We start from the raw sequence: 12,482 nt of genomic DNA on the forward strand, positions 1-12,482 counted from the left end.
TGAAACTCAGGCGTTCCCCTAAGCAATTTGGGATGTGGGCTTATCCCATAGAGATAAGATTAAATGCTAACATAAATTATTTTTTCACTTTCAACAAGTTATTTTCACATCATGTAATAATTAAAACCTAGTTAGGCATGCCATAAAATAAACAAACAACAGGAATGCTGCAAAAAGCTGGTATGCTTTTTTCATGGCAGCTACTGAGCTGCCCTTACTAAACCTGTTGGTAGTCCTGTAGCTGCTTCAAAGTCATAATTAATAGGGGAAAAACAACAACACAAATCTAGGGTTAATCCATATTTTCTAGTAATTAGACACATTTTCTATTTTAATCTAATAATAGCAATGGCATTTTCACTGGAAGAAAAATTTGGAGAAAACCCAGAGGAAAGGATAAATGGCTTATGGCAGTGGGGCTGGTTAAGAAGTAAGCTGGTGCCCTGGCCAGTTTAGCTCAGTGGATAGAGCGTCAGCCTGTGGACAGAAAGGTCCCAGGTTTGATTCTAGTCAAGGGCACATACCCTGGTTGCAGGCTCCTCCCTGGCCTGGGCTCTGGTTAGGGCACATGTGGGAGGCAATCAATCGATGTGTTTCTCTCACATCGATGTTTCTCTCTGTCTTTCCCCCTCTCTTTCACTCTCTCTAAAAATTAATGGAAAAATATCATCGGATGAGGATTAAAAAAAAAAAAAAGTAAGCTGGGTGTGGCTTTAGTACCCACTCCTTACCTGATGTTCAAGGTCCCCAAAATTAACCTGGCTCCCCTACTTGTTCCTACTATTGTCTGATATAAACTAGTTGCTATACCCAGCTGAGTTCTCTCCCTGTCCACCGAGCTCACTTGGGGCATCCGGTCTCCACGCCTTTGCTCTGAGTGACTTCCCAGAAGACATGTCCTCTTCCACCTTCTCCCTCCACTGCCCATCTTCCGAGCCCATGACTTTCTCACTTGCCACGTCAGCCCCAAAGAGCAAATCTCCCTTTTAACTCCCCAGCATTGAATGCCATGTTTCATTGGCACTCGCCTTTGTCCTGCTATTTCTGACATTTGAGATGTTCAGATCTTATCTCCCCAGCTGAACTGCATGCTCCTTGAAAGAAGAAACCCCATTCCTATCTTTCGTTGCATAATCCCCCAAGGGCCTGTGTCCTGAACCTCAAGGTGTCATTTTCCATTTATCCCTATAAATTAATGGACAAAAAGATAAAAGTAGGAAAAAAAGGGGGGAAAGGAGAAATTGTGTCAATGATATTTTGGGTATCTGTATTTTGGAAGGATAGATTTTTGTCCTCAGAAGAAATATAAAGAGGGACCTTCTTCTTTTCCTGTGGGGAATTCGAGCAGATTGCCACCAGTCACCTGCTTTTCTCTTTGTGACAGGGCCATACTTGCACACCATCAGACTTGGGCTGGGTCTCTCTGAGCCTGAGCTAGCCGCAGTCCACAGTCCCTCCTTTTCTTCTCCTCATCTCTGCTAAGGCGATAATGAGAGAAGCACTGTCCCATGTTCTGTACAGCCGTACTGAGCACTGGCAACTGTGGCCAAAGCTAATCAGCCAGCTTTGTCCCAACAGGAACCAACCCAAAAGTTATTGGCTACACAAGCAAACCATCCGGTTTGAGTCCAGAGTCACTGGTGGTTCTCAGATGTTACTACATCTGAGAACCACGGGGGAGCTTCTAAAACTCCTTATGCTCAGGCACACTCTATACCATTTAAATGTACATCTCTAGGAATGACGTGGGCATCAGTATTTTTAAAATTTTACCCCGTGATTGGAATGTGTTGCCCAGTTTGAGAAGCAGTGGCTTTGCCAGGTCCCTCGGCAGCCTACCCAAGCGCTCCTTCTGCGGTGGGATGTTAGAGAACACTGGCTCCGTCTGCAATGAGTGAGACTGCAGAAGGCAGCGCGGCAGGGCTCATCTGTGATCACCCGGATGGCTGGACAGCTGGCTTGTGATTAAGCCAGTCTTTAGTGTCGCCATGTTTTCCTCTTCCCTGTGGTCTTTCCCATTAGCATCTCTAGTGCAAAGTAAACAAGAGGCATCTAGAGATGACAACACTACATTACACTTTTCACTCGTGGGGAGAGGAGCTCCCAGTGGTTCTTGCTCCTGGCTGTCCACTAGAATTACGGGGGATATCTAAATACTCTGTGCAGGGATGCTGGCTCAATGTGTGTGGAGCTGTGGTTCTTCATGTGTGGTCTGGAGCCCAGCAGCTTCTGCATCACCTGGTACTCTTTAGAAATGCAAATTCTCAGACTTCATCCAAGACTCCTGAATCAGAAACTTGGAAGGAAGGAAGAACAGGGGTAGGGGCCAGAAATTTGTGTATTTTAATTCTTAATGCCTTTATTTTTTTTTATTGCTTGATTTTAAAGAGAGAGAAAGGAGGGGAGATAGAGAGAAACATTAATTTTTTTAATACATTCATTGGTTTATTCTTGTATGTGCCCTGACTAGGGATCAAACCTGCAACCTTGGTATATCAAGACAACTCTCTAAACAACTGAGCTACCAGCCAGTGTTTTAATAAGCCTTCCAGGGAATGATGGTCATGCTGAAGTGTGAGAACCGCAGTGATTTTGAAAAGACTCACAGGAGTTCCTATGGGGCAGTCTAGGTGGAGACCCATAGGATAAATAGTACTGGTTTAGGTAGCTGACACTTGTCTCTTAATTGGTGCAGGCTCTCCCAATGCCCAGTGCTCCGAGAGAAACAGAGTGTCTTTCACTGGGGTGAGCATGAGAACGCTTGTCCTATGTTAAAAAATAGCACATGTGGTGTTGGTGTGGTCAGTCATTTTAACAACTGAATTCAATCAGCAGCAAAGCCCACTGAACTAATTGCTCAAACATTTATCAATAAAATGCCCTGTCCTTGTCATCTCCCCTTCAAATGAATAGACTTTCTTCCAAAAATAAACTAGCCAATTAACATGACTCTGTAGCCAAATATAACCATCTCTTTAATTCAACAGGATAAAAGAAATATGATTATGAAGCATCTACTTTATTTTAAAATGGGCCTTTGGGTCAAAATTTCATGCTTCCATCGGGGATCCATCTCATCCTTCAAAGAGAACGGAAGACTTTAAAAAGCTCCGGGTTTTCATTTATGCAAGGATGACATTTAGAATTCTCGCTTTCAGGCAGTCTCAGGACAAAAGCCTCTGGCAAGATATGCAATAAATGGAATCTTTATATGAACATCAATTCATACTTTGCATAAAGGAAGTTACTATGCAATGACTAATGCTGCAAAGAGTGGGTTAGAGGCTGGTTGTTCTCTTCCGTCCTGCATGTGACTGGGCCTGGGGTGAGTATCACTCACCTTTCCTGGAGCTCCAACGACTCTTTGTGAGAAAAGGGGCAACCCCACGGAGCAGTTTATGACTCGAGAGTTTTTGATGTAAGTTATGGGTGTAGTATAAGCAATCGAAATAGCCTTACACAAGAGAATCAACTGAGATTATGAGCATGCTTCCTTCTATGCATGTATCAAGAGAAACAGGCCTGTCCACTCCTGGTCAGCCCTTGGGACCCCAATCTGTCTACTGAGAGCTTACCTCGAGGACAGTAGATGTCTGGAGCCCACCGGTTGCACTCATAATTGTCCGCTGCCTTTTCACAGGTAAAACACTTAAATCCACCAGGATATGGTGTGGCTGCAAAAAGGATCAAGAGGAAAGAGTAATGCTTTAGACTAAGCACAGAATCCTGCATTGTGAAGTTAGACATTTTCACTTTTTTTAATTTAAATTTGATTTTTTAATTTATTTTATTTTATTTTATCCATCTCAAGACATCCTGACAGTTTCTTTAAAAAGTCAACATGCAAGTAACATATGACTCAGCAATTGCACGCTTGGTCATATTTCTCTGAGAAAAGGAAACACATTCTCACAAAAATTTGTACACAAATATTCACAGCAACTTTATTTCTAAAAGACAAATCTGGAATCAATCCAGATGTCCTTCAGGCGAAGGTTAAACAAACTGTGGTACATCCATGCTATAGAAAACCAGTCAGCTATAAAAATGAACTATTAATACATTCATCAACTTGGATGGATTTCCAGGGAATTATGCTGAGTGAAAAATAATCAATCCCCATAAATGTTATATATTATATGTAACATTTACTATATGTAACATTTTAAAATGAGGAAATTTTAAAAATGGAGGAAAGATTAGTGGTTGCCAGGGTAGGGACAGGTTTAGAGGGAGCTTGGTGTGAGGCCAAGAGGAATCATTGTGCTATTGAAACTATTGAGTGTCTTGACTTGGCTGTAAATACACAAACCTGCACATGTGATAAAATTATGCAGAATTCAATACACACACACACACACACACAAAATGTACACAAATAAAACTGGGGAAGTCTGAGTAAGACCAGTGGATAGGTGTATCAATATCAATAACCTGGTTGTGATACTAGGCTACAGTTTTTAAAATGTTCCCATTGGGGGAAACTGGGTAAAGTATACCTAGGATCACTCTATATTATTTCTTACAACTGCTTAATCTACAATTATCTCAATAAATTTTTCAACTACAAAAGGCACTCTGAATTTCCAACGACTTACTTTTATGTGCCAACTTATGTCGACAGGTCAACAAGTACATACAAATATTAGGTTCAATCATAAAAACTTTCCTGATGTTTGACCATTTTGTACCTGCAAAGGTGGCAGTTTCTTTAGTTCCCTGTAATATTTTCATCTGCTCAGACCCGACATGGTTAAGAATCCCTGGGGATGGGAAGAAAGGCATCTACAATGCTAAAATATTTGCTGCCTATGAAGAGGGGACCCTCTTTTGGGCGGGGGTGGGGGGGCGGGGAAGGGGGACTCTCAGGCCCAGGTCCAACGTCCATGGGGCAACATACTGGGAGCCCCTGGGGATGCAGATGCACTCTAGGCTCCTAGCTCCATCCTGAAGCCCCTCCTCTCCTCACCCCTGAGTTGCTTCTTCTGTCCTCCAGTTACTTGTATTCTCTGCCTTGTATTTATGCTGGGGGTGGGGGTGGGTGTCCCATGAGAGTCATGCTCTATAGAGTGCTGGCTCCCCGGGGCCTCATTAGCATTTAAGGATGAAGATGCAAAGGGAATATCAGGCCAGGTTATCTCTGTCCCATCTGCTGATGTGCTATTACTTGCTGCTCAGTTCTAATCATTTGCTTACTTTGCCTTTCTGCTTAGAGTTTTGCCTTTCATAAACAGAACTTGTGAATGTGTGTGTGTGTTTAATTTGTAAAATTACCTGGGCTCTTTGAAAGCTGCAAACACTCAAACACTTCATCTGTAGAAGCCAACTGTTCTCTCTCGCAGATGCCTGAGCCTGCATATCCCACTGGCGGAAATAATCATCTCAGGGTAAATTGCTTTACCCACATGGAACCAATTAAGTATGTTATCAAAAATAAATGAAGGAGGCGGCAGCCGCTTAAGGCCAGAATTATGGGCCAGATATAACTTTGATTTTCACCTTGCCTAGAACAGCTGCCCATCCTTGCACTTGCTTGCAACAGTTCACAGAGCTGCCTCTGAAAACAGCAAGATCAAAAGTAATAAACTGTCTTTTCAAAAAGGCAGGTACCTGGACCTTTTTATGGGCTCATGTGAGAGTTCTATGTTCTTCCAAGTAGATGATGACTCAAATTCATTAACAGAATGATAGTTTGCACATGGATCGTCTTAGAAAACGAGGATGGAAAGCCACTTAGACATAGCCATCCAACCACTTCATTCCCAAGGAGGAAATTTCACTGGAAGGAGACATCCTCTCCCTAGGTATAATTATAATAAAACAGAAGTAAACAATTTTGTAAAACTACACACAAGTAAGTTTTATATCTGCAAATCCCACTACCTAGATAGGTGGGTTACATTTAAGTTGAAAGAGTCTAGTGTAGCAAAGTACATGCCTGAAGAATTTAAAACAAACAGGTTGTCATATTCCAAAGCCATTCAAATATTCTCATAGACATTTTATAGGGGGTGTGGTGGAGACAGGCAATCAATGATTCTCTCTTATCATTGATGGTTCTCTCTCTTTCTCCCTCTCTCTGAAACAAATGAAAACATACTTTAAAAAAGTAAAAGTTTAAAGCAGTTTTTAAATTTTGAAGTAGGATTAGCAGAGTAGGAGTTTTGGAAAACAGGTGTAAACTGTTTGTCAAATGACAGCATTTCTAAAAAAAATGATCATATTGGTCAAGGTTCATGACTGAAAAGAGCCACAGCACTTTAGCTGGCATGTTTAACTCACTAGAGGGTCCAATTTTACCTGAATGTTGCTACAGCCAGTAGAACTTTCAGCTGGAATGTTGGGTTAATTTTCCTGGGAACTTTCCCATCAAAGAGATAAATTAAGAACTCTGAGTGAAGATTGACACTCCAACCATTCCACACATAAACTTTTTGAGAACCTAGCACTAATAAGCTACAGTGCTCCCAAATTTGGGATTATTTAATAGACTCTTCAAAATTATCTTTTGCAAGACTAGTGACATGTTTAATTAAATACTGTCATTTCTTATACAAGTAGTACGGAACTCTGAAATTAACTTAAAGTAGATCAAAGTTTAAACAGGAACAGGAACTAAAACACTAAGGTGGCATAATGAAGCTTTGTTTCAAATCACTTTATCTCTGAATGTGTTTATCAGCATGTATCACTGACAATTAACCAAACAATCTCATTTTCAGTAGTAAGTTTTCTTTTTAAATCTACAACTTCATATCTGTGCTCATTGTCAACAAGCACATGCTAATATTTGCTTATGGGAACTTGAATTTACAGCTCAGCAGATGGTACTGATCAGTGAATAACCAAACCCTCTTCAGTGACAGATCTCTGCAGACCGACTCAGCTTTAAGTTGATAATTATAGCACAATACCAAGCAATGGTTAAATTCTTCCCACTGGAAATATTTAGCCAAAAATAGGTCTACAGTTGAACAACTATCTCCAGTAACTGGCTAACTGATACTGCATCTGATAAGTTTTTTTATAAAAGGACTGGAAAGAGATTCCTAAGAGATGTTCTATTTTTTCTTTGTTACTTCAAAGCATTGCAGAGCAAGTAGAGTTTCAAACTGTTGTGGTACCAGCTGTGAATGAATCTAATTTGGCTCTTGATCACAGAGTTAATAAGCTTAGTACTCTGTAGTTCAGGGCATAAGTCCTTGGTCCCTCAAGAGAAGGTGATTGTAAAGGAAAAAAAAAAGAAACGCTGAAGTGCCCAGTTACTTCCTGTAACATAATCTGTCCATTAACTCCCATGGTCAGCCATAGTTCAACCGACCATAATTCATTTGTAAGGCATCGGGAAAGATTTCCTCTTTGTTTCCATCTCCTGGAACTTTTGCCTGGACAAAGGCCTTCAGTTACCAAAAAACGGTGGTGAGAAGAGAATCTTGTTTTAAAATGCATGCTTCTGTGGAATGCAGCCAACCTTTTTTTTTAATTCTTGGCAAATTAATTCCCATTGTTTTTGGAAACTAGAAGCAAACACAAAATTTTTAGAAATCTAATAAATCGATCTACTTCTCAGACCACTTGCCTACAAATTGTTGTCAGTATTTTAATACCGTGAACAAATTTCTAATAGAAATGTATTTTGTGCTGCCTTTCTAGAAAGCGTCCTTACTCCTTAAGGCTTATGCAGTACAGAATTATGGGGGGAAAAATTAGTTGGTTCTCTATATCGGCATAAGAAACCCCCTGCAGGGATTCAGTGCTTTGGTCCACAGGAAAGACTCAGAATATGCAACCAGTGGAAAGGCGAGAATCTCAGGAAAGATTGCTATTACAAGCAAAGGGATGGAGGCCAAGAACAGCTGATGTCACTTTGGACGTTAAATTCTGCCATCTCCTATCCATTTCTCTTAACACTAACTCTTGTTTTAAAGGATTTATTAGGTTTTGGTACTTTAATCATCAGTTGGGAAGACATTCATCATTTCTCACATGAAAAATAAAATAAAATTCAGATTATGGAAAAGAATGTTATTGAGGACAGCACCTCAAATTTGAAAGCCATAAAGTTTATTTCTCTTAAGGGCTTAGAAGCTTCAAAGATCAGGGAATCGGAGAGCAAAGGAGATTAGTCACAGAGGCTGAGCATTCCCAGCCCGGGTTCCAGTGCCACCCACTTATTATCTCTGAGGGCTGTTCGGGCCCAGCAGAAATGAGTTCATGTTTGCCTGGTGTGGTAAACGTGTGTCTCCAGCATCGCGGCATTTCTGCCTCGTGGGTTCTGAGCTGTATCTAACAGTAATGAACTCTGGCTGGCTTACTGACCTCAAGAAAACTGTGTGTGCCTCCATCTACATAGTGAGTCTATTATATTAATACTTCCAGATCGAAATAATCCCACACTGCCTCATGTATACGTTGTAGTCTGTGTTCTACAGAAACCTGCTTATTCGTAGAGAGATCGCTCCACCGAAGCATGGTCTAGTGGGTGTTGTTCAGGGCAGAGGACCACGGCCATTTAAAAAACGTATAAAAACAAGCAAACAAACACCATACACCTCTGACCTAGTGCACAGAAATGGGAAGTTAACTGTGCTTTAACGTGGGCAGGGTAAACAAAATTCTAGCCAAGTAGGACCCATGGATGGAAACTTCAACCCAGCAAGAACCTTTACCCCCAGGACCAGTTACAGAGACTCCACAACAGAGTTGAGCCCAGACCTGCTAGTGACCTGTCTACGCACAATCTAGCTTAGGAACGGCTTCTTCTGTCCTCCATCTTTAAAAATCATGTCAGAAAAAATTACCGATTCTTTCTATATGGTGAGTTCTACTTAATTAAGCTATGGCTCTATTTAATTAACATAGGTCATCCTGAAAAGATCCCATTTTGCAATTGACTTTGAAACAGGGGCCCACTCAATCAGACAGGACCCACTATACCACTGAGGCAGAAACGGGATGTGTGTTTGTTTTGTTTGTGTTCAGCTAAATCCAATCCCCTCGATTTCCCTCCCCACCCTGTGTACAATCGGCCTCAGAGAAAGCCAAGTGTGGACCTGTTTTGTGGTCCAGTGACTTCTGAGTCTGTCACTGAAGTGGACAAAGAACCGCCCAGAGGCACTCAAACCTAAGAGACTGAAATCTATACACACACACACACACACACACACACCGAGTGGCCAGATTATTATGCGTTCAGAGATCATAATAATCTGGCCACTCAGTGTATATGTGCTCAGCATTTTACAGATATTGTTTACAGATATTAAGTCCACAAAACAATATGACAGGATATGTATGATTTTATCCACTTTAGAAATGTGAAAATTAACATTTTAAAAGATTTCCCTAACATTTATTAGGCATTTACTACATTCCGTGCTAAATGCTTTGCATGCATTCTTAGGTTTAATCGTAACAAAGTGAGGGTATTTATTTCAAGTCAGAAGGCTACGAGGCAGCTGAGCTAGTTGCTGACCCATGGGCGGGCTGACTGGACGGCCCACCCCTCATCCAGACCAGACCATGCAGTTTAGTAGTCCAACTGGATGATGATATTAAAGGAGTCTGAGGAGCAGCCTCCACTGTGTAGAGTCTAAGATCCTCAAAAGCAAGGACTAAGCTTTATTTGCCTTTATGTCTTTCATGCCTATCACAGTTCTGACACACAGGATACACACAAAGAATGTAGGTGGAACAGACTATTTCAAAAGAGGAATGTACCTCAGGGCAAATGCTGAAGGTCAAAACATACACAATATACGCAGCTCTCACCACCACAGGGACAATACAGAGAAGATCCAACTAAGAGAGGAGGTGCAAGTGCTGTGGGATCCAAGTGTGATCCTTAGAATATCAGCAGCAGCGGCACCTGATATTCCTGCTAAAAGCCAGAAAGCACAGGACAGCCCCGGCCAGATACGCCATCAGACACTCCAGGGAAGGGACCGTGCATCTGCATTATGATGCACTCTCTAGATAAGTCTTAAACACAGGAAACCGAAAGGGAGCGGGCACAGGAAGCTGTGGCAGATAATTACATTGAAACTGAGAATGAGATGCACAGACAGGACCGGCTATTATCTTCCCTACAAAGGGCTGATCTTTTACAAACACATTCCTCCTGGGACACGGATTTCACTTTGATAACCGGCTGGCATGAGTCAAAGGGAAGGGTGTTTGGAATCAGAGCGATGGTGCCGGGGACAGAGAAAACGAGCCTGATGATTTGCCTTAAAATAAAAAACAAACATGCTAGGAAAAGGTGAGGATAAAACACACGGCATCTTTGGTAGCACTGCACCCCAATTAAATCATCAGAGGTTCCCCTGTACCGCAGGCTGCCTTCTCCCAGCCATTTCTATTTTTATTTTATTATTATTATTATTGTTTTCATTAATCCTCACCTGAGGATATTTTCCCATTGATTTTTAGAGAGAGTGGAAGGGAGGGGGAGAGTCAGAGAGAGAGAAACATCGATGTGAGAGAGACATATCAATCGGTTGCCTCCCGCACGCTCCCCAACCAGGACCTGGGATCGAGCCTACAACCAAGGCTCATGCCCTTGACTGGAATCAAAACCAGGCCGACGCCCTATCCACTGAGCTAAACCAGCAAGGGCTCCCTGCCATTTTTTAACTCAAGTCTTACTTGCAGTCGGGTGACATTTCTGCAGCAAAGAGAACAGAGTCTTACTTGAAGGGTGGAGGTAGATAATGTCTTTCACTGTGAAGTCTCGGGACTGTGCAGCTTTCAGACAATCGGCCAGCAGGCTCAGCAGCAGGAGCCAGGCCAGGGCAGGGCCAGGCTCCATGGCAGGCCCAGGCGTCACTCATACAGGGCACCCGGGAGCGGGGACTCGGGACCACGGGAGAGCACTGGCACCTGAAATATGAAGCAAGAGTCATCTCAGTGTCCAACTTGAAAGAGCCACAGGACTTGGCCGAGGTTTCTTGTTGGGAGCAGAGCATCAGGAGGGCAGGGAGCCCAGGGCACAAGGAAGTGGGCAGACGCGGAGAGAAACTTTAAAGACGGTAATTTTAGAGCACTTAGAAAATGCCAGCCCAAATCTCTTCTGAATCAGGTCGCTCAAGCTCCACTGGTAGCAGTCCCCTCTAATATCCAGCAGAGATGCTATCAAGAGAGATTGAATTTTAATGAAATCCAGCTATTTTTTGCCAGGAGGCCAGGGGATGGCTGCCAGAATGCAACAATAAATAAGTCAGGTACAAAAGCGCAGAAGCGTTTCCCTGATAATGGTGCAGGCCAAGGACGGGAGTGCAGCCTTACTGGGTCACGGTGCCCGTGCAAACCTGCACAGGGCAGGCTTTCAGATCTGGGGAATAAAGAAATGAACGCAAATGGGCCTCTTCCAAACCAAAAAGTGCCTTTCTAGCTCAAAATCCCCTTCACATAAGTAGCATCGTTGGCCAGGTGCTGCTGAAGTCATATACAGGGCGTCCCAAAAAAATGTAAACACATTTTAACAGCTGATAGCTCAATTTTGAAAATGAAATGTATTTTAATAAATGCTGCCTTTATCATTATTCAAAGTGTGTATACACTTTTTGGATAATATATATCTATCTATGTCTATGTCTATATCTATATAGATATATGAAGTCATATATACATATACACATATACTAATTACTATTATAATCCAATTGCAGTAAACCAAAGTCCAGCAAATAGAGGAGGTGATTCAGATCCAGGCAGTCTGATCATTGAGTCCACATTTTTAAACACTAGGTGATACTGTGTTCTTCAAAAGATTGTTTTGTTGTGTGTACACAAAAACTGCTGAAATGAGATCAAGGTATCACTGTAGCCCTAAGCAATCATCATTCTGTCCTCTATTCTGATTCTGTTCTTTTCAATTAAAACTGGGGACAGGAAAACCTTCTACTAGGTTGAATTGCCCAGCTTACTTAGATGTAGATATATATCTCAATTTATATGTGCTATTCGCTTGCCAACTTATTGCTTTCCTATAGTCACCTTCTATTTCCCAAATACCAGCATTCTACTGTCCATGCAAGTGGTCAAGTTAGAAAGTCACTTTATTTTTAACATGCTAAAAAACACATGATTTGGACATTTTGTTTACAAATGTTAATACCAATGAGCTTTTTAAAATAGCATAACAAGAAACCTATATGATCTTATTAACCAATGTCATCCCAATAAATATCATAAACTAAAAAAAAACATAGCATAACAAAATAATTCTAAAATTAGACCAAGAGTAAATGTACTACAAAACAAATTCAATAGAGAAAATCAATTATGAACTAATCAGATATTAGAACATACTATGTAGTAATATTAATCAAAGCAGAAGAATAAAAAGTACAAAAATGAACACGGAGAATGGAACACTCCAAGGAGCTCAGAAATAGATCCAACTATTTCCATAATATAAGCAATTTTTCAAAATTACAGAAGAGAAAAATATTAAATGGAAAGAATTATGATAACTTGAT

At 41.4% G+C, this 12,482-nt stretch overlaps 1 protein-coding gene across 3 annotated transcripts in view; it reads right to left on the reverse strand.

Moving 5' to 3' along the window:
- The window catches only part of LYPD6 (LY6/PLAUR domain containing 6), a 114,199-nt gene that overhangs the window by 13,307 nt on the left and 88,410 nt on the right, over positions 1 to 12,482 (reverse strand). For 2 of the 3 annotated variants that reach the window (XM_079783007.1, XM_079783008.1), the window contains 2 exons: positions 10,693 to 10,881; positions 3,576 to 3,674 (listed from right to left, as the gene is read on the reverse strand). In XM_079783007.1, the coding sequence (XP_079639133.1) occupies positions 3,576 to 3,674; positions 10,693 to 10,810 (217 nt within the window). In that variant the 5' untranslated portion in view covers positions 10,811 to 10,881. Of the gene's footprint in view, positions 1 to 3,575; positions 3,675 to 10,692; positions 10,882 to 12,482 lie in introns of those variants that run through there. The other variant, XM_079783009.1, reaches the window with a different exon arrangement.

This window comes from Cnephaeus nilssonii (assembly GCF_951640355.1).
Source record: "Cnephaeus nilssonii genome assembly, chromosome: 10".
NCBI classification, from domain to species: domain Eukaryota; kingdom Metazoa; phylum Chordata; class Mammalia; order Chiroptera; family Vespertilionidae; genus Cnephaeus; species Cnephaeus nilssonii.